The sequence below is a fragment of the Oryctolagus cuniculus genome, chromosome 17, assembly GCF_964237555.1.
Source record: "Oryctolagus cuniculus chromosome 17, mOryCun1.1, whole genome shotgun sequence".
NCBI classification, from domain to species: domain Eukaryota; kingdom Metazoa; phylum Chordata; class Mammalia; order Lagomorpha; family Leporidae; genus Oryctolagus; species Oryctolagus cuniculus.
In genome coordinates this window covers 17,238,330-17,266,082 of record NC_091448.1, presented here as the reverse complement: position 1 = coordinate 17,266,082, position 27,753 = coordinate 17,238,330, and the positions used below count along the sequence as shown (strand labels likewise).

At 62.9% G+C, this 27,753-nt stretch overlaps 1 protein-coding gene across 23 annotated transcripts in view; it reads left to right on the top strand.

Annotated features, from left to right (window-relative positions):
• Positions 1-27,753, top strand: part of MAPT (microtubule associated protein tau) — an 82,284-nt gene that overhangs the window by 46,793 nt on the left and 7,738 nt on the right. For 3 of the 23 annotated variants that reach the window (XM_051825018.2, XM_051825014.2, XM_051825015.2), the window contains exons 3-11: positions 5,962-6,048; positions 7,867-7,953; positions 9,762-9,827; positions 11,864-12,835; positions 14,970-15,025; positions 17,178-17,375; positions 18,273-18,405; positions 19,515-19,568; positions 21,421-21,686. In XM_051825018.2, coding sequence (XP_051680978.1) covers positions 5,962-6,048; positions 7,867-7,953; positions 9,762-9,827; positions 11,864-12,835; positions 14,970-15,025; positions 17,178-17,375; positions 18,273-18,405; positions 19,515-19,568; positions 21,421-21,686 — 1,919 coding nt within the window. The remainder of the gene's footprint in view (positions 1-5,961; positions 6,049-7,866; positions 7,954-9,761; positions 9,828-11,863; positions 12,836-14,969; positions 15,026-17,177; positions 17,376-18,272; positions 18,406-19,514; positions 19,569-21,420; positions 21,687-27,753) is intronic. The other 20 variants (XM_070060560.1, XM_051825020.2, XM_051825022.2 and 17 more) reach the window with 14 other exon arrangements.

Genomic DNA, 27,753 nt, shown 5'->3' with positions numbered 1-27,753 from the left:
CAGAGGCAGCAGCCGCCATCCCCCATCCTCGCAAGAAGAGGTCTCAGGACCTGGGGCCGGTGGGAGGAGCCCTGTGTCCATCTCTGGAAGCGCAAAGTGTTGGAATAAGAGGAGCTTGGAGAGCGGGGATTGGGAAGGGGTCCCGTGGGGGCAAGGCATGGCGGGGGAGATGCAGGCTCCAGCCAAGCCCCTCCACCTGGGTCAGTCCCCTGAGTGGTCTAAGCCTTGCTGGCTAAGTTTCAGCTCCGCATGGAGGAGCTGCCTGGGTTAAGAAACCTGTGGCGCCCCTGTGCCCACCTCCCCTCCCTCACCCCCACCTCCGCAGCCCCTCCCCTCTCCCTGGTACCCAAGGTGTTAAGTGAGGGGTTCCTCCCCCCCCCCCGCCTTCCTCAGAGGGTCATTGCTGCAGGGATGAGGATGGGACTGGGGCGGGATTTGACCTCCTCCCAGGTCTGCCCACGGGCGAGATGGACCAGGCTGCTCCCCCCGCCTCGGGGTCCTGACCCTGCTCGGCACCCCTTACCAGAGCAGCTCCGAAGCACTCCGTGGTGTCCGCAAGGAGCTGTCACCACCAGCGTCCCTGTGCGAGCAGAGGACATGGCTGGCCTGTGGCGCTGCTGGGGCAGAGCAGGGTCTCAGCGCCTCCCTCCACTCAGCTCTCCCAGGTGGAATCCGGGTTACAACACAACGTACCGGGTGCTGCGACGAAAGCCCCGGAATCTACCAGGGGCTCCCAGTAGACGGGGCGTGGGGTGTACGCTCACATGCCGGCTTCACAATGTCTCTGCAATTCTAAAACTGCTCTATGGTAACAAGCTCCTTAAAATATTCTCCCCACCACCAACACACACACACATACACACACACACACACACGGGGATTGCTTGAAGGGGAAACCAAATTTGCTTTGTGAAGAAAGAACGGGTTCGAGCCGTTATTTGGGTTTCTAGGCTGCCTGCGGTGTGGTTGCCGGAGCCCGCGCCCCCTTAACATAGAACATTCAGGGAGGGGCGTCCAGCCTGGAGGTTAAGACGCCCACACCGGGCCGGCGCCGCGGCTCACTAGGCTAATCCTCCGCCTAGCGGCGCCGGCACACCGGGTTCTAGTCCCGGTCGGGGCGCCAGATTCTGTCCCGGTTGCCCCTCTTCCAGGCCAGCTCTCTGCTGTGGCCAGGGAGTGCAGTGGAGGATGGCCCAAGTGCTTGGGCCCTGCACCCCATGGGAGACCAGGAAAAGCACCTGGCTCCTGGCTCCTGCCTCCGGATCAGCGCGGTGCGCCGGCCGCAGCGCGCCGGCCGCGGCGGCCATTGGAGAGTGAACCAACGGCAAAGGAAGACCTTTCTCTCTGTCTCTCTCTCTCACTGTCCACTCTGCCTGTCAAAAAAAAAAAAAAAAAAAAAAAGACGCCCACACCATGCAGCGTGGTGCCCGGGGGTGAGCCCCAGCTTGGACTCCTGACTCCTACTTCCTGCGAATGCACACCCTGGACAGAAGTGGTGATGGCTCAAGTGACTGGGTTCCTGCCGCCCGCGTGGGAGACCTGGATTGGATTCCCAGCTCCTGGCCTCAGCCCTGGCCACTACAGGATTTAAGGAGTAAATCAGCACTTGGGGTCCCTCTCTCTCTCTCTCTCTCTCTCCCTTAAATAAATCAAGTCTTTAAATAACTTTTTTAAAGCAAAATCAGGGATGGGCATTTGACTCAGGAGTCGGCTCGCTTGGGATGCCTGCATTCCCTGTCCAAGAGCCTGGGCTCAAGACATGGGGACAGCAGAGGACGGTCAAGGGCTTGGCTCCCTGCCACCCACCTGGGTTCCTGGCTCCTGACCAGCTGTGGTGGGCATTTGGGGAGTGAACCAGGGGCTGAAGATTGTGTGTGTGTGAGTGTGAGTCCGCCTTCCAAACAATAGGAAAAGCAAAAAACACAGTGAGAAGTCCTCCACTCAGACGTATCTAATGCAAACTTTCAATTACTAATTGTTCAGAAGCTGCCATGAAAGGGATACTTTTGAAGATAATTCGCTTATTCAAAGAATATGTTTCCCAAGAAAGCAAGCCATACCAAGGTTTTCAGAGTTCTCATCAAATTAATTCTCGCTACTGAGGGTGGAAAACGAGCTATTTTTATGAGGGGAGTGACAGTTTGACTCCACAGAAGGTGTCGCTTTACTAACAACATCTGAGATAAGTGACAAAAGACTGCTTTGAATATTGACAAGAAACCACATGTGCGACACCAGGACAGAGAGGAGAGATGCTGCAACTGGACTAGGGTAGGGGGTAGCCCAAGGGGCGGCCACGGGGGGGAGTCGGTTAGCTGGTGGAATAATGCACCCTCATGAATCCAAGGGGCGGCCACAGGGGGGGAGTCGGTTAGCTGGTGGAATAATGCACCCTCATGAATCCAAGGGGCGGCCACAGGGGGGAGTCGGTTAGCTGGTGGAATAATGCACCCTCATAAATCCAAGGGGCGGCCACAGGGGGGAAGTCGGTTAGCTGGTGGAATAATGCACCCTCATGAATTAAAACATGCTCGAGGGTGAACTTGTGACACCTTCCAGGTAACCACCCAAGAGAGACCTCTCCTCCCCTCCCTTCTCCCTCCACGGAATTCCTGGGCATCTCCACATACCCACACAGCCAGGTCTTCAAACAGTTCATGGCCAGTGCATATTATGAAAAAACTACATGGCACCAAAAGAAACTCATCTTTTAATTCCATTTTCCCGTGATTTTTATCTGTAGCCTTGTGCCCTGGGCAGTGGAGGCAGAAGGGCTGCCTGGAGCTGCCTCCCAGGCCCCCTGGAGCACACCTGGACTGAGTGGGTGTGGCCAGAGCCAGGTGTCCAGGGCCCATGTCTGACCATGGATGTGGAGTGTCTGCTTTCAAGGTGCACTTGAACTCCACTTGCCTCCCCTCCTTCTGCTTCCTGTACAGAACTTGTCTCCCCGTCCTCCAACAATGACTCGGGCCACCCCACCCCAGGCCTCTCCGCCGCCCAAGGGACACCTCCACTGAATGCCTCAGCTGCACCTGAGCACCCTGGGGGCACCATCCGTGCCCAGGTCCGGCACCGTTCCCAGGCTTTCTGCTGTTGGTGGCCCCACCACCAAGCAGTCCATCATGACCCTGGCCAGTCCACACCACAGCCTCCCATGGAACCCCTGCGACCTGACCGCCCCCCTTGCCCCAGCCAGACCACCTCATGCAAACCGGGGACAACAGCAGCCGCATGTCACCCACCAAGGGCCAAGAGCCATTCCTTAGGGCAGGGCTCAGCAAGCCAGGTTTGGCTGAGAGCGGTTCTCACTTCTCGTGAGCTTCAGTGCTCAGCATGTGGCTTCCGTCTGCCAGGTGTCTCGTGCTTCGGAAAAGTGGCTTGGAGAGGAGGGGGAGATGGGCAGTGAGGAGCCCGCCCAGCTGAGCTTCCAGAATGTTCCATGCAGCAACTCCCCCTGCCATCTCGTCAGTCACCCCTGCCTGCTCAGGAGGCTGGAGGCAGTGGCCTTAGCTGGCACAGCTCTGTCTCAAATTGGGGAAGTTGGGGAGAGGGAAGGCAGGCAGGCCCCCAGCCACCTGTGCTGGGCCACGGCAGGAGTTTGCAGCGTCCCCAGGTACTGGATGGGGTACTGACCACCTGTGCACGGTGACTGCCCAGTAACGCTTGATTTCCTCGTCTGGCCACAGCCCAGTTGTCTGTCTTGCACAGTGGCCAGCTCCCTGCCACATCATCATGACCAGTACTGGAGAAAAAGGACCCAAGTTGCTGCCGGGGAGCGGCGGGCGCTGGGCCCCTCATCCAGGCTGGTGGCCGTCATCCCCGCTCCCTGCGGCTTCTCGCGTGCAGGCACATAGCTACTGCTTTAAACAAGCTTCAAGCACTTTCATGCTCATGGAGGCCCTCGAGTGGGTGGCACGGTTGCCATGCCCATTTTACGGGAGAAAACCGAGGCAGAGGGTGGTCAGGTAACTGCCAGAGCGCACAGCTGGTAGGTGGTGGAGCCAGGGTGGAGCCCCTCTGCCCGGCTGCAGAGGCGGGATAGGCCCCCCTGCCTTCCACATACCAGTCTAAGCCATGAACAGGCCGCAGAGGAGACCCGCTCACCACCCTGTGTGTGAAGGGGAGGAGTTTCTGTCGCACAGAGCTGAGTGCGTTCTCCAAGCTGACGTCCGTGAGGTTGAGGGAGACTGGAGACCTCCGCGGGCCAGGACAAGACACAGGGAAGCTGAGGGAAAGCAGCCGCTGAGCAGTCCTGACAGGGCTCAGAAACGCGGTGCGAGAGTCTCACGTTACCACTTCATCCGTCCATCCACCCAAACGTTCAGTAATCTGTCCATCCCTCTCTATCCGGGCACAGATCCAGTCATCCTTCCCTCTAGCCCATCATAATCTGGATCATCCTTCCATCTGCCCATCCGTCCATCTGTCCACCCATCCTCCCGCCTATCCATCCGTTCATCTGGCCACCTATCCATCCACCCATCCATGCATCCGTCCATCCATCCGTCTGCCCATCTGTCCATCCATCCATTCATCTGTCTGTCCACCCACCCATCTGCACATCCGTCCATCCATCCATCTGCCCATCTATCCATCTGTCCATCCATCCATCCGTCTATCCGCCCACCCATCCGCCCATCTGTCCATCCACCCACCCGTCCTCTATCCACCCACCCATCTGCCCATCCACCTGCCCACCCACCCATCTGCCCATCCACCCGCCCATCCATCCATCCATCCATCCATCTGCCCATCTACCCGCCCATCCGTCCGTCCATCCATCTGCCCACCCACCCATCCGCCCATCTGTCCATCCGCTCTTCTGTCCTCTATCTGCCCACCCATCTTGCCCATCTGCCCCGCCCACTTATCTACCCATCTGTCCATCTACCATTCCTTCTGTCCATCCCGCATTCCTTCCATTCAGACACCCATCCAGTCACGTAGCCACAGAGCCATCCACATGCACACTCATCCACTGATCCACCGTGACTTTCCCTGATGACCGTGGGACCAAGACAAATGTGGAAGCCCAGGGTCACCCCCATAAACACCTGGCTCCTCCACAGAGGTGGGGACCATGTCCCCAAGGGCAGAGCCTTCCTACTGGCCAACTGCTTTCACTGACGTCCACGCTTAGGGCCCGCCCACAGCGCCGGGGGAGGCAGGTGCAGTTGGTGTCATTGCGCCCGTTTCACCTGGCAGGAAGATGTGGGACTGCAGCCCAGCGTGCGCTCGGCTGTAACTGCATTCCTGCTCGTCCCTGTGGGTCCCGGTCTCACAGCTCCCTGCACACCGGGCCCTCCGGAAGTCTCAGCCCCTGCGTTGTAAGGCCACGGCTTGCTCAGCCCCGCAGGCCCACAAAGGGACCTCAGCGGACTGGCTCCCGGCGTCGCGGTGGAGGGGACCTGCCCGGCCTCCGGGGTGGGGCTGCAGTGCCCTGATTCTGTTGAGAAGGCAGATGCTGCCTTCTGAGGATAGCGCCGGGTGGGGGGGATTCAGCCTCAGACGGACACTTCCTCTGTAACTCGGCCTGTCCCGTGCATCAGCCTGGAGCTCTTTTCGTCGGGCTCTGTGCGCCCAGAGCGGATTCCTCCTGCGGGGAGGGCGTTGGGTCCCGTGTGCTTCCAGGACTCCACCTGTCTTGTCCGTAGCCAGGGGAAAGCAGTGGGGTCACGGGCAGCTCAGCCCCCCGGCTTCTCGGTGTCAGAGCCCCTGCCCCACTGGCACCGCCCACTGATGAAAACCCTGCGTCCGTCTCTCCGGGAGCAGGCAGCCGTGGCAGCATCCTGGGCCCGGGGCCCGGGCAGCGGCTGGGTGGGGCGGACGGGGGCTGGCCCCTTCGTGGCTTCATGGTTCCGTCACGTGACTCGTTCCTGCTCCCTGGGGTCCAGCTTCTCCTGAGGTCCGAGGGGTTGGAGCGAGGCAGCCATTCTGAGGGGCTCCTTGTGTATGTTCCAGAGTCTCCCCTGCAGACCCCGGCCGATGACGGATCTGAGGAACCAGGCTCTGAGACCTCTGATGCTAAGAGCACTCCGACGGCCGAAGGTGGGGCCCCTCCTCGCGCTGCTTCTCCATCCAGACAGCCCCCACCCGGCGCCTGCAACCTGCGCTTGGCCCTGCTTTGCGCCCCTCCTGGCTGCCTCTGCCGCTTCCTCTCCCGGCCACTCGGGGTGCTTAGCAGGACGGCGCTGCGGGAGCCTGCACAGGCCGGGGGTGGGCAGCTTCATCCGGCCGTGCTGGGGGTGGGGGGCAGCCGCGCTTGGGTCTGTGCCTGGCCCCATGGGGTCCCATGGCGGTCATCCTCCCACAAGCCCCTCGCAAGCCCCCTTCATTCTTCCTTCAGGGGCCACCAGGGCCCAGGGAAGGGGCTGGTCACCCTCTGGGCCTCGTCTGGATCTGGTGGCCTTCGTTCCGTGGCTCTGGGGCCCCGGCCGTGGTCTTTGCTCCAGCTCTTCTTCTCACCTGTCCACCCAGATGTTTGGGGCGCGGGTCCCTGTTAAGGTCCCTCAGCCCTGGTTCTGATCACCCTCTTCTCATCCGCGTCAGCCAGACCCCTTTTGACTGCAGGGACAGGAACCCAAGCAAGCGGAGTGCGTGTGTGCAGAGGGCGTCTGCCCCAGTCAGGAGTCTGGACACGGGCAGCAGCTCTCCGGTGTATGGTGCTCTTTGTCTCTGTCTTCTGTCTTCCTTAAGTGTTGGATTATTGCCTCATGGTTGCAAGATAGCTGCTGCACTTCCAGGCATCCCATTTGCCTTCTAAGCAGAAAACGTAGAAAGCAAAGTGATCACAAACGTGTTCCCATTCCACCAGGAAAGCAAGGCTGCTCTTGCTTTGTGTCCCGTGTCACTGGTGAGCGCTGGACGTCATGGCCGCCCCTGGCTGCGAGGGAGGCAGGCACGGCAAGCGTTTTGCTTTTCAACCTCTTTGGTAGAGGAATTCCAGGGAGAAGGGAGGGCCGTGGGAATGGGCTCTGAGTACTCCGTCCACGGTGTCTGTCCGTCCCCCTCTCCACGCTCCCTGTGGGGCGCAGGGTCCCGGCTCAGCGCCCCTCCAGGCCCCAGCCTCCCCACAAGCGCCCGCCACCTGTGGGTTAATCCAGACAGTGGCTGTCACATGCCTGCAGGTGGCTTGGTGTGTCCCTGGAAGGTGTGGCAGGTGTGGCACCCCCTCCCCGAGTGCAGGCCAAATGCCCCTGCTCTCCTTAGGGGCTGTGAGCCCACTGTTCCCTGCTTGTCCATTAGGACGGTTTTGCCGGGTCACCTGCCGTGCGGGCATCCTGCCCGGAGGGTCGCCCAGCCGCCTCTTGCTGCTCTCTGGACCCCAGGGCAGCCCCGGGAGCGGGCGGGCGCTGACCGGCGGTGACCTCTCCCACCTCCGCAGCTGGCGAGTCCTAGTGTGGGCCAGGGATGAGTGCCCACTGCCGAGTGTTTGGACGAGAGGCCACGGCAAGGCCTGGTTGGGCTCTCTCCATCCCGCCTCCCCCGGGAGCTCTGGGTCAGGGCCTTAGAGCTGAACGGTTCGTGGAGGTCGCCCGCAAGGGGCGCTGTCACTTTGCAGATGTGGAAACTGAGGCCCAGAGAGGCCAAAAGGCCCGCTCACGGCCTCCCAGTAAAACCACAGGCCCCACCCGCGCCTTGCACCGCCTGGTCCCAGTCCTGCCTTCCTGCACGGCTTGAAAGCAGGGACAGCTGCGGGCGACCCCCGGGACCTCGGGGCCCCTCCGCCGGCTCTGCCCGCCCGCGCGCGGCCGTGGGCTGGTGCTTTCCCCGCATGCGGACGGGGCCTGCTGCCCGCGCGCGCTGCCCCTGCTGCCCCTGCACGAGCCCCCGGCGCCGCCCTAAGCCGCTCTCGGTGGTTTCCAGACGTGACAGCGCCCCTAGTGGATGAGCGAGCCCCTGGCGAGCAGGCCGCCGCCCAGCCCGACGCGGACATCCCCGAAGGAACCACAGGTGAGGGCGGTCCCCAGCGCCACCCGCCTGGGGCCCCCGGCTGCAACCCCCAGAAGGGTTCCTGCGGTGTCAGGGACGCGTCCCCAACGGTGCTCCCCGCAGCCACTGGGGAGGCCCACGGCCCCTGCTGTCACCCCCGCGGAGCCACCTCTGCTCTTCCAGTTCACGCACCAGGAGGTGTTCCCGGGCGGGGTGCGGGGGAGGGCGCTCTCCAAGGGCATCTGACGGCTGTGGAGGAGCCCGGTTCTGTCTCCCGCCGTCCTGCACGGCTGTTGGTGGGACGTTGGTCCCTGCCTGGGATGCAGGTCCTGGCGGAGTCTGGAGCCCACCGTTGCCCCAGGTCATCCCAAAGCCTCTGTAGTCCCAGAGCTGGGCCGGCGGAACACAACTTCCACACACGCCCTGCAGCTGTTTCAAGGCCACTCTCTTGTGTGGACTTTGTCTGATTCTTCTAGATTCTTGCCCCACCCATCCTGGCCTCCATCCACAGAGCCCTCGCTCTGCACTGTCCTCGCCGCAGAGCCGGCTGTGGATACCACTGGAGGGGCCCACACGCCCCCTCTCACCGGCTCTCACATCAGGTCCGCAGGGGACACACACAAGCCACATTCACCCATCCCACAGGGGACACAGCCTGGTGTCTGCAGGTGCCACCTGCTTGGACCAGCACCCCAGCCACCCCCTACTCCACACCCCTCTCTCCAGTGAATCTCCCCCAGAGCTGCTCCCGACCCCGCGTCCTCAGTGGGGTGGGGTGGGAGCCTGCGTACTGGGGTCAGCTCTCAGCCACAGTGGCGGCAGATCCCGTCCCGTCGGTGGTGCCCCCGTTGGGTCAGTGCGGCTGCCCGTGCGGCAGGCCTGCCTCGCTGGACAGCGGGGAGTGGCCCTCAGCCGTGCGCTGCCCAGCCGGAGCCGACCTTCCGCCTCCCTTCCTGTCTCCGAGCGCCCCTCACCGGGGCAGCAGCTTTCAATTGCAGGCCAGGCTGTGGCTCTTCCATGAAGGTGGGTTAGCTCTCCCCACCTCTTGGCAGGGACACAGGAATGCCACCATTTAGCTGGCCTTGCTGTCACCCCGCACCTCTCTCCTGTTCCTGTAACCTTGTTGGAAACTTGGTCCACACCCGCCAGGCACTGTGCTCTTGGGCACTTGGCCCAGCTTCTTCTTGGTGCTATTCTCAGATGCCCAGGCTGTCGCTGTCACCTTGTAGGCAGCACGGTGTTGGCTGCAGGGACCCCCAGGCAGGTCTTGCCCATGAGCCCACCCGCACCATGGCAGCCCCGGGACAGCCGCCAGGCTGGGCGTCCGTGCGGTCACTGTGTAGCTGTCTCGTGACTCAAAGACCCTTGCTTGTGCGTCATGCGTGCTCTCCGCCGAGGTGGTGGCCTGGCGCCTGTGTTTTAGCAGAGGTGGGGTCGTGGCAGGTGTGGGGGCCCAGCTGGCTGCCCCCCCACCACCACCACCTGCTGCAGCCACGGCCTCTCTCTCCCTGGACCCGCCACCTTCCCGGCACTCTGCGGGCCGGGCAGCAAAGCGTTCCTCTAACTGCGTGCATCCTGTGCGTCCTGGTGCAGTGAGGCCCGGACTGCAGGGAAGGCGCAGTCACCCGTCAGGTGCGCGGGTGTCATGGCTCGTGTCCGGTGAACCCTTGTCCCCGCCGTCCCCTGTGGTAACGTCTGCAGAGGAACCCAGGCTCGTAGGGCGCGCCCTCCCCGCGCGCTTTAGAAGTGTGCCGGAGGCCCGGGGCCTGCTGAGTGCAGTCAGTAACTCTCTCTGCTTTCGTCTCCTCACTTGCCGACGCGGGCACCAGCTGAAGAAGCCGGCGTGGGAGACACCCCCAACCTGGAAGACCAAGCTGCGGGACATGTGACTCAAGGTCAGTGTGCCACAGTCAAGGTCAGTGCGCCACAGGTGCCGGCGCAGCCGGGGGCTGGGAGCAGGGCAGAGGGAGCACTGGGGGGTAGGGAGGAGTCTGCTCGTTCCAAGGTGTTCAGTGTCCTGCGGGAAGCTGGCCCTGCCCGGGCAGGGAGCTGAGAAGGAGTGGCCGCGGTGAGGCGAGTGTGAGTGCCCACAGGTCTGTCCCCGAGCAGCACCTCCTCCGCGTGGTCACTGCCCAGGCCTGGTCCTGTGCGGCCTCCAGACCATCATCCGGGTCTCTTCTGTGTTCCAGAAAAGCGGGTTTTCTGTAACCATTTGTCACAGGCATTTCCAGACCTTTGGAAGTCTGAGAGCCTCCCGGGTTTAGGACATGGAGAGGTCAGAAAGAGATGGCCCTTGGGCTGGGTCTGTTCCCTGTCACCTGCCGGGCAGATGACCTTGGCCATCTCGCGGACAGTGTGGAAGCTTCCGGTGGCAGCGGAGCTGGGAAGACGCTGCTTACTCCGGAGAGTGCTAGGGATGTGCCGGCGTGCCCGGCGTGGAGGCCGCTCCTGGGCTATCTGGCTGTAGGAGGCGCTGCACCCACAGAGGGGTCCCAGGGGGTATGTTGAGGCTCAGTCTCCACCCCTGCTCCCAGAGGGGTCACTGCCCTCTGTGGGCTCATGGTTCTCTCGGCTGACATGTGAAGGCAGAGTGCTTTAAAAACGTTCTTAGGGTGTGAGTCCCTCAGGGGTCCCCGTCTGTGTGAGATTCTAGAATCCCGACTCCCGCTTCCTTGAGGTCGGGTTTTGAGCTTCGGTGAAAGTGGAGACCTCGTAAATATAACCTCTAGAAGTGGTCGCCTGTGCCCGGGTCTTAAAGAAGGGGAAGCGTTTTTCCCACAGATCTTTATTTATTGGAAAGGCAGAGAGACAGAGACAAAACACAGACGGACAGAGACCTTCTAATTGCTGGTCCACTCCCCCGGCCCCTGTGACAGCTGGGCTTGTGCCAGCCCACAGCCAGGAGGACTCAGGTCAGCCCGGGAGCTGGGCCTGGGGCAAGGGCAGAGGTGAAGCCGAGCTGAGGCGGCCTCCCCGCGGTGCCTGTGGCCCAACCGACTCCCGCGGGGTCCCCATGTCGCCCGTGTGTCCACGGCTGCGCCCGAGTGTTCTCCCACCTCTCCCTCATGTCTGAGCCCCTCCCTGCAAGTGCCTGAATCCTCTGGGGTCCAGGTCTGGCCTAGAGGCGAGCTGGGCAGGAGGACGGGTAGTCTCTTGGTAGCAGGTGAGATTCTGAGAGCTGGAGGCAGGAGAAATGCAGGTGGCTCAGTAGGGAAACTGAACCGCACAGGTCGCCTGTCCCTAACACACAGGTGGCGCTTGTTTGCGTGAGAAAGCTGGAGCCGGCTAGGTGGGCGTGCCGCGATGGTTTGGCCGGTCAGACCTGGCCCGGGATCTGCCCCACGCCGGGCCGTGCCAGCCTCGCGAGTGTGCTCCTGTTGGAAGGAATCCAACCGTGGCCAGTCCATTAATGGCCATCTTTGATCCTCACGCAGCTTGGAGCATCCAGTCTCCCAGAGCAGGCTCCGGGCATGGTGGGCAGCAGTGAGAGAGAGAGGGTGGAGAAGGGACCCGCCAGGTCCATGCAGGCGCCTCGGGGGACGCAGGTGCTCTGGGCTGGGGAGCAGCTCCTCTGGTGCCAGGGCACGGGGCACAGGGCAGCTCCAGAGATGGTGACGTCCCTGTGCCCAGCACAGGAGTGATGCCCATGCCGGAAGGGGCCTGGGAGGTCCCCAGGGCCGAGGTGAGGAACTGAGGCCCCGCAGAGGGGCAGTGCTCACGCAGTCACACAGGAAGTTGGTGGCAGGTGGACCCCTCATTGGTGCTGGCCTTTCAAGCACACAAGACCCCTGGATAAGCCCAGGGAGGGGCTCCTGCTTTGTTAGGCTGCGCTGTTTAAAACGCCCTTTCCCACGTCGCAGTCGGGTCCCCTCTCTTAAACACTGCACATGCCCTCGCTAACCTTGGACCACTGCTGCCTCTTCAAATCCAGAGGCGCTGAGAGTTGCCAGCTGGCAGAGGGCAGCACCTGGGCAGCCTGTGGGCCAGAAGCAGCCAGAAGCCTCGGCTGAGTTGGTCACACCCCTTCCTGAGCAGCATCCCGTCTTCCCAGAACCTCCTCCACCAGGAGGCCCTCAGGAGCTCCGCCAAGAGTGGGGACCAACACATGGGGACCTGGCCAAGGAGGGCCTGGCCTTTCCGAAGCCTGTGTCCCCCGGATCTCTGCAGAAGGGGCCTGAGATCATCAAGGCCCAGGAAAGCCTGGGCAGGGAGCTGGGGCTCCAAGGAGGCCAGGCCTCGGACCCAGGGCCCCCCAGCCTGATCTGCCAGGACGTGCCTGCCCTGTCTGGGACTCCCCTTCTGCCTGAAGGGCCCAGAGAGGCCGCACACCAGCCCCCAGGGCCAGGACCCGTGGCTGCCGAGGGAAGCCCTGAGCTGCTGGCGTGCCCGGAGGGGCACCAGGGCAAAGAGAGGCCTGGCGGCCCGGAAGAGGTGGATGAGGACCAGGACATCGATGAGTCCTCCCCGCAGGAGTCACCCCCCTCCCAGGTGTCTCCAGGCCGAGGTGGGCCACCCCCCGGGACCCCGGGGCTCCCCGCCGGCGGTGCCGTGCCACTCCCTGTCGACTTCCTCTCCAAAGTTGCCACAGAGACCCAGGCCTGGGTGCCCGTGGGGTGCAGCCCGGCCCCCCCGGGGCTGCTGGCAGCAGAGCCCGAGGCGCCCCCTGAGCTCCCCCTGCATGGGGAGATCACAGCCTGTGTGCAGCACCAGGAGCAGGAGCTGGCACACTCCAAGCCGGATTTGGAAGGGACTGCACTGCCGGGGGGCCCTGGAGAGAAGCAAGAGGCCCAGGGCCCCTCTTTGGGACGGGACACACAAGAGGCTGGTCTTCCGGAACCGTCTAGAAAGCACCCCGCAGCTGGTCTGCCCGGGAGGCCCGTCAGCCGGGTCCCGCAGCTCAAAGGTCTGTGTCTTGAGCACCCTTGCTCCCTCCCCGGTGCCTCCTGTGGCTGCCCAGGCTGTGGGCACTGCCCCCGAGCGCCGATGTCGGCCGGCCCGAGGCTCTTGGTAGCACGCGCTGCTCTCACGCTTGCCCGCCCATCTGCATGTCACCGACCCCATCTGGCGCTTTCTGCCCTCTCCCATTCTCTGGCCACTCGACTGACCCAGCACGGCCCCGCTGCCCGTGACAGAGGGTGGTGCTGCCCAAATCTCCGTGTGCCTCGGATTTGTGGGCATTATGCGTCCCATTTCACAGATGAGGGAACCTAGGCTCAGAGACGCAGTGCAGGTTGCCTAAGGTCACAGAGCAGTGACCAAGCTGACTTCGAAGTCCAGGAAGGGGTGATCTGAAACCCTCTCCACTCCCTGCCCCGCCTTCCCTCCCGCCAGGGATGCAGGGGGCACTGGCCTGGCGGCCGCCAGTCTCCTCAGTGGACAGCACACACACACCGCTAATGCCCCGCCCCCACCCCGCGCTGGGCAGCGGAAGCGCTGTCCTCCTGGTGGGCAGAGCCTCGGGGAGACCCCTGGCTGCTGGCGGCTCTCAGGGGCTGGGGAGGTGGGAGGGGAGGAGAGGCCATGCTTCTGTTGCTGGAGGCAGCCTGGCCTCAGGGCAGGCGCAGGGGCTGAGACCCGGGCATTGTAGGCTCCGTGCAGGGCCCGGGGATGGATGCTTCTTGGCGCTCAGGGCTGCAAACAAGCTGAAGGCAGAAAAGCCAAGTCTGTATCCCACTTCACATATCGAGACGGCAGGGGACAGAAAAGCGTGGCTTGAGAGTTGACTCCAGCGGTTCCTGAAATATCCGGCTGCACATCGCGCGCTGGGCGGGGGTGGGGGTGGGGCCTGGTTCCGCACTCAGGAGCCTGGGAACAAGGCAAAGCAAGTTAAGCAGGCTTGGCTGCGGCAGGACCTGCCAGGGCCTTCCGTGCCGAGGTGCACCGTGACCTCTGGGCAGGCTCCGCTGCACGGATCGCCCAGGTTCGCCGACCCCACTTGCCGCCCCTCCTGGAAGGGGGCGGGTGCAGCACTGCCCCCGTGGGGAAGCCTGGGGCCAGCACATGCTTTGCTGCCACATGGGGGAGCTGACTTGAGTGGAGGAAGGGACCGTGTGAGTCGCATCCGCCTGGGGCTCCTGTTCAGAGGCCCCGGGGTGCCCCTCCCGTCTGGGTCGGAGAACGAGGCTGGTCGCTCTGGGAATCCAGGCTCCAGCAGCTGCGGGAGGCCCACCGGAAACCCAGACGGGGCAGTGGGCGTGCAGGGACCAGGGCCGGCCGCTGGCCGCCGAGCGCAGAAGTGCGGAGGAGGGCGCGCAGTGCGGTGGCCTGCGCTCGCCGAGGGGCGTGGCCTCCCGAGCAAAGCCCCCTGTGTGCGATGTGGTGCAGAGGCAGTGAGTGGGATGTTTGATGCGACTTTGTTCGTAGCTAACTGGGGGAAGTGGCCAGGATTAGTCTCCTTGGAGGGGTCGTGGAGGATGACCCACCCTGGCTGGGGGAGGAGTGGGAAGGTATTGGAGGCTCCGGGGTGGGTGCAGCCGGCCATGGAGGAACGCAGCCGTCTCTGCTGGCAGCATGGGCAGGGGACCCAGAGGTGGTGCCAGCCGGCCCCAAGGCCCTACGGGTGCTCAGGAAGCCAAAGCCGAGGGAGGCCACAGGGTGGAGACGACCCCCACCCTGAACCTGAGGTCCTGTAGGTGGCCGGGCCAAGCTGCCCCGGCCCTGTCCATGGTCCTGAGGCTTTGATGCGCGCTGGCCCTGCTGGTGGGGCTGACCCTGCCACAGACCAGAAAGGAGTCTATGGGTAGAGGCGCCTGCACCGTCCACTTTCCCTGTGTCAACACGCAGCGTCCCTTCTGCATGGCCCCACCTCCAGCCAGCCTGCTGCCCCCGCTGCCAGGCCGCTCCGTGCAGTGCCCCTGGCGTGCCGTGTGGATACTAACCGTGGGAGGCCTTCCAGGCTCAAGGGGCAGAACATCCCCTGGGTCTCTTCCAAACCCAGCTGAACAAAATGTGCCGTGCCGATTTGCAGGCACAGCCTGGCTCTTTCTGTGGCTCGGAGGAGCAGGTGTAACATCCGTTCTCGTTTTCTATCTTGTCAGCTCGCTTGGTCAGTAAAGGCAAAGATGGGACTGGAAGCGATGACAAAAAAGCAAAGGTGAGTGGATGGCAGCGGGAGGTCCTCTGAGGCCGGTCAGGTGTCCTGGGAAGCTGTGCTTTGTGTCTGAGTTTTTCCCCTCTACAGCGTGGGGGGAGCAGTTGTCACCGAAGTGAAAGTGCTATTTGAAATGCATCGCGGTTTTGTGCAGGTTTTTAAAAGCCCAGCGTTGGTCCTAGTTGTGGTCCCTCGGCCAGGGCGGGGCTGTGACGAATCCACGCAGCTCATTGTGCGGTTTGGATGTGGCTTTGACAGCAGACGAAGCTGGGCCTGAATTCTCTGCTGAGAAGTTTGCATTTTGCGTGTCTTGCACTACAGATCTAAGCCAGGCATACAATGGGTCTTCAGAAAGTTCATGGGAAATGTGTATTAAGAAAAAAACAAAGGCATGGGTTTCAAATCCACTTGCTCCAGCAACAAGCTAATCTTCAGATTCCATTTCCCTGAAAACTTTTTGCAGTCCCCTCACATATACTCAGGACGCGGAGAGAAACCTCAGGGGCTTCTGGGCAAACCCTGCAGGGAGGGGCTGGGAGGCCAGAGGGCAGGGGAACTGTGCCGGGGGCTGCATCCCTGGGAACAGGCCGAGCAGGCGGGAGGGGGCTGGGCACCCGAGCTCCCGCCGGGCTGCTGGGGGGGCAGGGAAGTGAGGGAGGAAACCGCCCCCCACCCTGCCTGCTGAGCGGAGAGGCGCAGGCCCCACGGCCCTCGTCCATCTGCGGTGTGCAGCCGGCAGCGGCCGGTGAAGCAGCCTGGTGGCCCGGCCCCTTCCACCTCTCCCTTCCCCGTGGTCCCTTGCTCCATGATGATGTGACTTGGAAGAGGCTCCCGTAACCGCACAGTGGTGTTTTTCTGCAAGTCCCACCGTGGCCCTAGGGAAAGCCTGTTTCCCTTAAAGGAAGCTAATGATTGCAGCAGGAGTCCTGCCTGGAACATGCGGCCTTTCATCAGGCCCGCAGTCAGGGCTGGCCCGGGAGGGAGGTGCTGAGGGCCCCCCTGTGGGGGTGGGGGGGACGCCAGCCTCATGCAGGCACCCACTCATTCATGCGTGCATGTATTCATCCGCTCAGTCGGCACACACCCAGGCCCAGCCTCTCTGCCCTGGAGTTGCCTCACAGACTAGCAAGCAGACCGTGGCCAGGTGTGGGGAGGGGCCTTGTGCAGCTGGGGAAGGAGGGTTGCCAGTGCCCGGGCCAGCTTTTCCGCCTTGGCGCGTGCCCCGAGGCCTCACCGGGAAGCCCCGTGCCCCTGCTTTGCAGCTGACTCCTTCCGTGGGACCCTCTGGACGTAGCCTCTTTGATTCCTGGTGATGCAGAGTAAAATTCCCTCTCCCCTTCCTCTCCCGGGGCCACGCTTCCTGGTCAGACTCCCACAGAGGCAGTCAGGACAAACCGTGGAGTCACGGCCATCCTTTAGGTGTCGTCGCTCCCTCTCGGAGCGCCTCCAGCCACGTGGCCCCCAGTCCCATGGGGCACCCACCCCAGCCAGGCTAAAACCTTAGGTCCAAGTGCCAGAGTCCGCTTCAGCCCAACTAGGATGCCCCAGGCGGCGTTAAGATCCGATCTGCCGGAGACTTCTGCCGGGATGTGCGTACGTGTGCAAGCACACACCCAGCCTCAGCGCTGCCGCCGGCATCGTCAGGACTCAGGGCAGGCACAGGGTTCCGCCAGTGTGGGAAGAGGCCCAGGGCCAGTGGGCAAACGTGAGCGCCCCTCTGGGTGGCGCATCTGGCCCGTGGCAGTGTGGGAATGCTCCCCTGGGAAACGTGCCTTGGCCACGTCCACTGCGTTAGCGCCTGAGAAGCACCTCTGAGCCGGGGCTGTCCTAAGTTGGAGGGGCTCAGGAAGACCCCAGGGTGGAGAAAGGGCACCCAGACCTCTGTCCATCTTGCACGCTTGCTGTTGCAAGCGCCGCCGCGTGGGAGTGAGGAACATCACGTGCACGTGGCCGTGGCTGTCGGATGAGGAGGGCTCACATTTCCTGTTCCTGCCCATCAGAGGGGCTGCTGAGGGACCCGGATGTGAACCGTTGGGGGATGACCGCGTTAAGCAGGGACCTGCCTTATTTATTTTTAGTTGCTGTCCATCTTTGAGTTTGTTTCCCTCGCCATGTGCTGACTTTTGTTTTGATTTTATTTATGTTTGTGTTTAAGCCATCCACACCTTCCTCTGCTAACACCCAGAGAACTAGGCCCTGCCCTAGCCCCAAACGCCCCTCTCCTGGTAGCTCAGACCCTTTGATCAAACCCTCCAGCCCTGCCGTGTGCCCAGAGCCAGCTTCCTCTCCTAAACACGTCTCTTCTGTCACACCCCGAAATGGCAGTTCTGGAACAAAGGAGATGAAGCTCAAGGTAAGGACTCGACCTCTGGAAAGAGCAGGCTGCCCGAGTGCTCAGTCCTCCAGGCGCTGAGACCTCCTCCCTCCCCCCGAGGAGCGGTGGCACAGCCGCACGTGCAGACTCGCCGGGACTCGGGCCAGGGGCAGGGGGCTCGAGGCCATGCCTCTCCGCTGCCCGGGCCCCTCGCAGCAGCAGCCCCCAAGACACCTGCTGGGACCCTGGCTTGGCAACCGCCCCTCTAATTGGGCTCCTCCTGACTTTGGTAACCGGAAGTGCCTCTGGTTCACCCTTGGCGGCCACACCTGTCCCTCCCGAACCAGCTCCTGCTCCCTGGCTAGTGTCAGTTTCTCACTGGAGTCTGTGCTGTGTGTGTCTCACGGGCGCCTCTGAGGAACCAAACCCACAGCTGCCCCCCACCTGTGCCAGGTCTTGCTCGTCACCCCGGGCCCCGAGCACACCTGACGTCTCGGTGTCGCTTGGGAGAGAACGGAAGAGTGGCTTCGCTCTGCAGCATTCTTGGGTCGGGCTCCACAAACAGTGTCTCCAAGGGCCTCTGAGGAAGCAGCCAGCACCAAATAAACCCATAATGAGAGGCAGCAATGGGGCCACCGCGGCCCGGTGTGCCCGTGCCTGCCCAAGGGGCCACACCAATGGCTCCCACGGGAATCGTTGGCAGGACTCCTGCTGATCACCACGCTGAGGGCTCCTCTGGGAGGAAGTGGAGATGCGGGCAGGTGGGTGGTGCTGTGGGCTTGTGTGACAGAAGGCCCTTGTGGCATCTGGTAGGCAAAGGGATGTCCCGGTCGTGGCCTCCTCAGAGTCCTGGTGGCGGAACGGGGCTGGCATTGGCGCTAGGTGGCAGTCCTCCTTGGCACGGTAAAAACCACTCTACCCTGATTCGGTTTACAGGGGGCTGATGGGAAAACTGGAACGAAGATCGCCACACCCCGGGGAGCTGCCCCTCCAGGCCAGAAAGGCGCAGCCAACGCCACCAGGATTCCCGCGAAAACCACGCCCTCCCCCAAGACCCCGCCGGGCACTGGTGAGAAGGGTGTTCTCCCCGATCCTGGCCTGGGGAGCTCCCAGCAGGTGCAGCCCTGGCCGCCGGGTTCCCCTGGCACTTAACAGCCCTCGGAGCTGCTCCGCGCCTTGCAGCCTACTCAGCCTCGGAGGGCTCACGTTCACCTTAATCCTGTGGACAGTTTGCTGGGGAGTGCTGAAGCCCCACGTGTTTCCATCAGGGAGCGAATGGAGGCACCGGGCGTTTGCCTGCTTGATTCTAACCAGCTCGAGGGAGGGGCGGCTGTAACTGATTAGGGGCAGGTGGGGGCTTTTCTCTGCGCTGCCCCCCCACCCCCTGGTGTGAGGCATTTCAGTCCCCAGGTGAGACCCATGGGGCAGCGGCTTGGCCAGGGCTCAGCCCCGGGTAGCGGCACTGCCGGGGGCGAAAGGCGAGGGTCGTGGCTGAGCAGCCAGCGGCTCTGCCCGCTCTCCAGGGCTCTGGGGAAAAACCACTGCCGGCTTTGATGACCTGGGCAGTTTCCGGCGAGCCGGTTGGCGTCCGTGGTGCTGTTGGGAACTGTCCCCCTTGTAGCAGGTGAGGGACAGCCTGGCTGGGCGTCTCCTCTCTCCCACGGCCCTGGTGGCCTGCTCCAGGCGGCCGAGTTTAGATTTTGCACCACGCGGCAGGTGCCTGGTCTGCATTTGCTCATCAGTGGTGCCAGGGAGTCTGTGGCTCTGGGTGCAGGCTGTGGTTGGGGCCTGGCCTGGCTCCTGGTATCTCCACTCAGGGCCTGCCCTTCATCCGCTGTGTGTCTTGGCCGCGCCGTGTGCCATGGGGTGGTGCCTGCGGGCCTGGTGGCTTGCTTTTCCCTAGCTGGTGCTTTCTCACAGAGGTTTGGTCTGGGGTCATTGCCGACCTTGGTTGGGTTTCATGTGTGACTTTGACCTCGCTTCTTCCACTAACTTCATGCAACGACTTGAAACAAGGGCACACCTTGTGCCCTGGCTGCCTGCAGGTGGGCGGTGTCCACCCTTGGGCTGCCCCCTGAGCACCCTCCCCACCCCCCGCCGCCGCACACCTGCTGCATGATTCGCCCCGCCGTGGACGCCTCGTGACACTGAGGCTGTCTCTGGACTTTTCTTTCCAAGCTACCAAGCAAGTGCAGAGAAAGCCGCCCCCTGCAGGGCTCAAACCGGAGCGAGGTAATTGGGAGCCTGCTTCGCGGGTGGACCGGCCTGGCGGGAGGGGTCGCCCCGGCCTGTGTTTGCAGCGCTGGGGGACCTGCGGCTGAAGGAACGGTCCACTCCCGCTGCCTTTGTGTGTGGCTCGCACGGATCTGTCTGTCCGGGGGGCTTTCTGGTCCTGTGTGTTCTCGTTTGCTTTGAGGCCAAGGGCATGGCCAAGGGGTAGGGATGGGGGGCATTGCCTCGAGATATCTGGAGGTGCTGCAAGTCTGACCGTCTGTCCCTGCCCAGGGCTTAGACGGAGATTCCCACTGGCATATCTTCCTCCACATCATCGTCGTCCTCCTCTAAGGTTGACTGATTGATCTGAAAGGCAGAGTGACAGAGAGAGAGAGAGAGAGAAGGGGGCTCTCCTTCATCTGCTGGTTCACTCCCCAAATGACTGCAGTGGCTATGGCAGGGCCAGGCCAAAACCAGGAACTGGAACTCCATCCGGGTCTCGCATGTGGGTGCAGGGACCTAAGCACTTGGGCCGTGCTCTGCTGCTTTCCCAGACGCGTCAGCAGGGAGCGGATGGGAAGTGGGGCATCACGGGATGTGGGCGGTACGTGGTGGAGGCGGCCGTGCCACACTGGCATCTGCCACGCCTGCTCCGTGAGCACCAGGTGCGGTGCTTGCACTCTGCCTCCAGTGGGTTCTGCCCCCTCCCCACTTTTCAAGCGAGGGCTCAGGGTGGGTGAGTACCCTGCCTGAGCTGACTAAGTGGCATGAGAGGATTTGAGCCACCACCCCCCAACACTGTGGCCCAGAGACAGGACACCGAAGGGCCAGGGGGCCGAGGAGGCAGCGGGGCGGAGCCGGCCGTTCCCTGTGGGTCCTGGGCCACGGAGCTGGGCTGCAGGATGGTCGGGGAGATCCTGACTCCTAAACCGCGGGGCTTCGTGGGGCTGCGGTGGGCGCGGGGGCTGGTCGGGGCGGGAGGGGCCGGGCCTCACCGCTGCACAGCACAGCCCTGCTCCGGGGACGTACCGGGCTGGGTGTGGCGCCCAGAACTGTGTTTTACAAGCCCTGTTTCCTCTTCAGCAGCTCCCAAGATTCTTCTTTCCAAAAGCTTTTTCATTTTTTATTTATTTGAAAGCCATAGCGACCCAGAGAGAGCTTCCATGCGCTGGTTCACTCCCCAAATGGCCACAACAGCCAGGGCTGGGCCAGGCTGAAGCCAGGAGCCAGGAACTCCACCCGAGTCTCCCACGGGGGCGGCAGGGGGTCACAGACGCACGTTTGGGGGTAGAGGGCGCCGAGAGGAGGGAGAAGCGGAGCAAGAAGAGATCTCTGCAGCCTCTCTGGGGGTGGCAACGACCACGTCCCGTGAAGGGGGCGCTGGGGAGGGAATGGCAGGCGGGCGGGGCCGCTCCCTGGAGAGGCACACCTGCTGTTGTGGGCTCCACGGGTGGCAGCAAGCAGGGGCAGGAGCCCAGCGAGCTTTGGGGGGGACCTTCCCTCACCCCGGGGGCCATCGCGCTCTCCCATTCCCTGGCGAGCCCTGAGCTCAGACAGGGCAAGTGGCTTGCTGGGAGCACATGGCTAGCTGGAGCCCATCTCCCGACCTTGGGGCTGCAGGGCAGAGTTGGTCCTGTCCCAGGCGGTCCTTGCTGACCACTGGGAAGTGAGAGGTCTCCGTGCCTCTGGGAGGAGGCAGGAGCAGGAGGCGCTGCTCAGAATGGGTGCAGGGCTTCCTCCTGGGCGTGGCTGAGCTTCCTGGACCCCATCCCATGGTGAGGCTGGAAGGAGCTCCAGGACCGGCGGCTCCAAGGCCTTTGCTGACCCCTGTGTGCCTGAGCCTTGACCTCACTGCCTTCCTCCCTCCCAGGTGAATCGGGGAAATCTGGGGACCGTAGCGGCTACAGCAGCCCCGGCTCCCCCGGGACCCCCGGCAGCCGCTCCCGTACTCCGTCCCTGCCCACCCCGCCCACCCGGGAGCCCAAGAAGGTGGCAGTGGTCCGCACTCCGCCCAAGTCGCCGTCCTCCGCCAAGAGCCGCCTGCAGACGGCGCCTGTGCCCATGCCAGACCTGAAGAACGTCAAGTCCAAGATCGGCTCCACCGAAAATCTGAAGCACCAGCCAGGCGGCGGGAAGGTAAGGGGTAAGGGTGCGGGGGGCCGTGGGGGTGCACGCCCAGGGGAGACGAGACCCCGGGGTTCCCTCTGTCCTGTGCCTCTGTGTACCGCAACTGAATCCTGCAGGCAGGCGGCGCCCCCGGCTTCGACGAGGCATGAGGCTGCGGGAGTTGGTGGGACAGGGGCAGAGCCGGAGCTGTGGGCTGTGGTCAGGGTGCCGGCAGGGCTGAGCCGCCGGGCTCCTCTCCTTGGCCTGCAGGTGGCGCCTTCCTCCACGCAGGCTTCCCCCAGGCCAGCTCCTGTCCCCGTGTGTGTCCGGCTCCCTGTCAGTGTTTCCAGATGAAGCTGCAGGGAGTTGGGCCTGAACGTAGAAACTTGGGGTGGAGACAGCTCAGCTCGCAACGCCCCCCACGCCACACCGGGGCAGACCGTGGAGGGAGAGGAGGCTCGTGTGGGGTGCACTGGGCCAGGACTGTGCTGGGCTGGGTGCTCAGACCGTGAGCGGGCGCTGGCGGGGTTGTCCCTAGGGGGCGCCTTCCCGATTCCCCGCACCTTGCTCCCCACGGGCTGTCAGCCCCCACTGGCCTTTCCCATAAGTGAGGGGGTCCTGCCTAGCGGGGCAGCCTAGGCAGCCTCTTGGGACCAGTGGGCACCAGGGGTCTTGCCCCTCCTCCAGGCAGGGGCTGGGTGAGGCCAAGTGCCAGGTCTCAGGGATGTGACCTGGGTCTCTGGACCCCAGGCTGGGCCGAGCCCACTCCTCCGACTCTGGTGCCGCCTGCATATGCCTCCATGGGGTCTGCCCCTTGCAGAAGGGGCTTGGGGGAGGGGCTGTTGCAGGCGAGTGTTGGCCTCTGTGAAGCCAGGTTCCTGGGTGCTGGGACAGTGTCCCTGGAGACCGACGCCCACCCTGGGCACTCAGTGTGACCTGACCGGTTGCCTCGGCACTGAAGGGGACAAACCACACTGGACACAGCCACTTGTCCCACTTTGTGGAGACCGCAAGTGGCTGTGTGAGTGCTCCCCACGCAGCCCCCACACAGCCGCTGGGACCCCAGTGCCTGCACCGTCAGGGATAGAAGGACAGCCAGAGACAGGACGCATGCCTGCCTTGCACCCTCACCCAACCCTGCCCAGTCAAGGCAGGGATGAACAGCGTCTGTCATGTGGCCATGAGGACACCGCCTGGTTCCCTGGCCTGGGAGGGAGCTGAGCCTCTCTGGTGCCCCCTGGTGGCAGGAAGGACCTGCCCCTCCCCACTCCGCCCCCGCAGTGGTCCGGCCTGGATGGCTTGGCTCTCCAGGGGCTGAGCTCCACCATGGGCTGTGTCTGCTGACTTGTGAGGCCCCATAACATCTCAGATGTGACCTTCGGAGCTCTTTTCCGGGCCTGGGCCGCCCCCGGGGCACTGGGCCTTGGCTTTGCTTTTGGACTATGGGGCACCTTAACCACTTTTCCCATCCCCTTCCCTCCCCAGCATCCTGCTTCTACCACCCCTTGGTGACCCCTGGGGTGGACACAGCAACCCTGCTGTCACCCCAGCCCTGGATCCCACGCCAGCCTCTGCCGTACCCCGTCCCGTCCCATCCCTTCTCTCACCACCCCTGTTCCTGCCTCCGGGTTCTCGGCTGCACCTCTGGTCCAGCCTTATCTTTCCTTGCATTCTTCTGGACAGGGAGCTCTCTGCCCACAGCCTGCTTGCTCTTTCCATCAGCCAGGAGTGCCTCTCCCTTTCTGTCTTTATCTCTTCCTCTTCTTCAAGACCCAAGTTCAGAAGCGCTCCTTGAAGAAGTCTCCCCAGATTCCCCCTGGGTCTTCTCAAAGCCCCCGGGACCCTTGATCCCTGTGAGCCCGTGGTCTGGGTGATAATGGAGGGCAGGGCCATCTCCAGCGTCCTCACTGTTGGTTTAACCCATCGTGAGTCAGCAGTTCAGGTTGCTGGGGACGGAAGCCTCAGCTCGGTGTGCGAGGCGCTCCCTGTAAGCCCTGGGCCACCTGAGGCGGGCTTGGATTGCGGGGGTGCCCTGTGGCCCAGGTCAGCAGTTCTGCTGGGGAAGATGACTCTGGGGGCCAGGCCAGACCTGCCCCTTGCACCCTGGGGCCGCCCCGCCAGTGTGTGGGGGGGAGGGGCAGGCAGGTGTCCCCATGGCAGGGCGCAGGCAGGGCTGACTTATCTGTGGCAGCTGGGAGACCTCAGCCACAGCCGCCGCCGCCCTACATGTTCCTGTCCAGGAAGTAGGGAGAGGAGGGAAACCGAGCGCCAGGGAGGGGGTGAAGCCCCAGAGAAGCCCCCAGGGGTCTCCCGCCACCCCTTCTGGACTGGAAGGTTCTTCAGGGCCACGCTCAGATCTCTGGGTCCCTGTGGCCCCGCATACAGCAAGTGCTCAATGCTTGTTTGGCTACAAAAGGGACAAAGCTGTGAGTGAAGACTGTTGCAGCCACCCTGAGCCGAGTCGGGGAGCCCTGCCTCCCCCAGGCCCAGGCCCGTTGTCTCTCTGCCGCTTGCCACGAGGCCCACAGGGAAATGAGCTTGGAAGGAAAATGCAGACAGTCACTGGGCCACACCAGGGAGCAGGCGGGTGGCTGGAGGCACTGCACAACTGAGGGAAGGAAGGGCCTGATGTGGGATGGGGCTCGCGGCCCCTGCCCAGCCACAGGTGCGCATCCCTGCCAGGCGGGCCCTGGCAGCCAAGGAGAGCCACAGGGCAGGGGTGGCTTCCTGCTGTTTTGCATTGCTGTTCACTCCCCAAATGTCCCAGGGGCTGGGAGTGAACCAGCAGATGGAAGCTCTGCCTTTCAAATAAATAAGACCTGGCCCGAGGCCCAGGGCAGGGGAGAGGTGAGCAGATGGGAAGGGGCTTCGTGGCAGACGGGGGAGCTCGGCAAGAGGCTGCTGGGTCACCTGTGCCGCAGGGTGTCCCCCACAGATCCGAGCACACAGACCCCCGATTGCGACTGTTGGTGGCCTCACAGGGCGGGCTGCACACCCTGTGCCCAGAGGATCATGGGAAACCACAGCCTGGAGGGTTTCAGAGCAAAAGTGAAAGGAAGCTGGGCCTGGAGGGGCTGTGGGGGCAGAGCTTAGGGAGCCAAGGAAGGTCCAGACGGACAGGCAGGGCCCCACCAAGAGGCTGGGACGGAGCAAGAGAGACAGGGTGGTGAGGGCCTGTGTGGCTCCAGCGTCAGGGTCCTGGGGCCGAGGTGGGCAGGCTGTGGGGACCTGCGGGGAGGGCTGGCAGAGTTGACCAAGAGGCAGGGGGTGTGGGAGTTGTGGGGCAGCAGGCAGGGCCTCAGGGGCCTGTGTGTGTGCTTCCTAGGGACCCCCAGGGCAGTCCCGGGCACCCTTGGGCCTGCAAGGTCAGGAGTCCCGGGGCTGCCCAGGCCCACAGGGGCAGTGCAGGCGCATGGCCAGGAAGGGGCACGGAGTGGGTGGTCTGCTGGGCTCTGGGCAGTGGCGCTAAGTCACCTCTGAGGATGTGAAGGCCCAAGCCTAAACAGAACCTGGAAGCCCAGGAGGGACAGGGAAAGGACAGGGACTGGCGGCAATAATCTAGGTGGCCACAAGGTGGCGGTGGGAGGCTGGCAACGTGGGGCACCTGCCCGGGAGCCGGCTCCGCCCCGCTTCCTTCTCTGCATCTGGGGGTTGCTTTCCTCCCTCTGTGGCGCCCCGGCTCCGGCTCCGGCGCTCGCCTCCTCTTCCTCCTGCCCGGCTCTCGGACCTGCTTTCCCTCCTCCCCGCCCTGTCTCGTTCACCGCTGGCCATCCCAGAGAGCTGGCGGGCTCTTTCACTGCAGGCTGGACTCTAGCTGGCAGAGCTGGCCTCTCCCGTGGCCACTCAGTGGACTGGGGCAGAGGTGCAGGCTGTGAGCCCCGCCGAGGGCCGGGCAGAGCCAGGCCGGGATGCTCCTCGCACACAGGTACGCACGCACGCAGCCCGTCACAGCTTTCGGGAGGTCTCGTCTGTGTGGTGTGCTGCAAACGGCTGTAAGGGAGTTTGGGACGGGGGCAGCGGCTGCTGACGGCCCCTCCCCCTCGGCTCCGTCCCCTCGCTGCCCAGCGGACCTGACACAGGTGCAGGCTGACCGCTTGGACGGGGACTCGGGGTTCCGGCTTGGGGAGCCAGATCCAGGCAAGCCGAGCGTTCAGGGCTGCTCCGGGCCTTCCAGGAAATGCGTGATCCTGAAGTAGACGCGGCCCCGGCGCCCGCAGTGCCTTCTCCAGGGCAGAACTCTGGGCACTGTTACCGCCCCTCCGACGGGGGTCCCAGGCTACACACCTTGGCTCTGCCCCTCCTGGGGGGTGCCGGCTCGGTGTTCAGGTCAGCCTTGAAGACATCCTGTCTCTAGCCACAGCTCACCAAGGGTCTGGGGGGCTGGGGAAAGGGAGAGGCACATGGAAAACCACTTCTGTGTGCATGGCCGGCCTGGTGCATGCCCAGGCTCTCTGGCTCAGTCCCCACGGCAAGGTTATCTTCCTTGAAAACCTGCTAAGGGTTCTTCCTCAAACCAAGAGTGTTTCCCAGCCCCTGGTGTTTCCTTTTTTGCCTTGGCTTCCAGGGAGCTCAGGGCTCTATGTAACAGTCTCGTAATTGACAAATTGAAGGCCTTTTAACATTATCACTGAAATTTTTTGCTTTATTATTGTGTGTGGTTTTTGTTTTAGTTTTTTTTTTTTTTTTTTTTTTTTTCCTGAACTGCTCCTGTTCTTTTTGAAAGTAGGCAAATCTGCTTCTGGGACTTACTGAACCAAAAAATGGCAAATAAAAAAACTGCCCCCAAAGGAGGAGGTCACACGAGACCCCTTAGTATCTGAAGATGGGAGGAAGTGACTCACAGATGTCACACGCAGGGTGATGGCCATGAGAGAGCCCCCCCAGTGGGGTCCTGTCTCCACATTGCCGGTCCAGTTTCACTGGGCTGCCTACGGGTACTGGTTGTGTTGGGTTTAAGAAGCACATGCTCTGAGAGCAGCCCAGGCGTGGCTGTGAGGCGTCTGCCAGCCCCACAAATACACTTAAAAAAAAATTATTTATTTATTTGAAAGAGTTACACAGAGGAGGGGCAGAGAGAAAGAGGTTTTCAGTCCAATGGTTCACTCCCCAGATGGTCGCAACGGCCGGAGCTGCGCCGATCTGAAGCCAGGAGCCAGGAGCTAGGAGCTTCCTCTGGGTCTCCCACATGGGTGCAGGGGCCCAAGGACTTGGGCCATCCTCCACTGCTTTCCCAGGCCAGAGCAGAGAGCTGGATCGGAAGAGGAGCAGCCAGAACTAGAACCGGCGCCCATGTGGGATGCCAGTGCTTCAGGCCATGGCATTATCCCACTGCGCCACAGCGCCAGCCCCACAAATACTTTTTTTTTTTTTTTTTTTGACAGGCAGAGTGGACAGTGTGAGAGAGAGACAGAGAGAAAGGTCTTCCTTTGCCTTTGGTTCACCCTCCAATGGCCGCCGCGCTGCGGCCGGCGCACCGCGCTGATCCGGAGGCAGGAGCCAGGAGCCAGGTGCTTTTCCTGGTCTCCCATGGGGTGCAGGGCCCAAGCACCTGGGCCATCCTCCACTGCACTCCCGGGCCACAGCAGAGAGCTGGCCTGGAAGAGGGGCAACCGGGACAGAATCCAGCGCCCCAACTGGGACTAGAACCTGGTGTGCTGGCGCCGCAAGGCGGAGGATTAGCCTAGTGAGCCGCGGCGCCGGCCCACAAATACACTTTTAAAAAGAATAAGACTTGCTTGGAAGGCATCGGGAACATGTAGGGTGTGCTGTGGCGCTGTTTGCTCCCGGCAGTGCGGGGTGTGCCGTGGGAGGTGCACGGTGGTTGCACCGTCTCAGCGTGTCCAGTGGTGGGCAGCGCGTCCAGGGGTCGCAATGCAACAAGCTGCAGTAGTGATTTTTATTAAGGTGCTGAGAACATTGGTTTACTTTCAGAATCCTACTTTTTGTTTTCTAATGAGGAACACATAGTATTTTTGAAAGGACTATGAAAACATGACATAGGTGAGCATAGGTGACTTTCAGATTCAGATCACGCAACGGATGTAGGGCGAGGGCTGGAGGCAGGTCGGGGCCCAGGCCCCCAGCCGCGGCGCCCCCC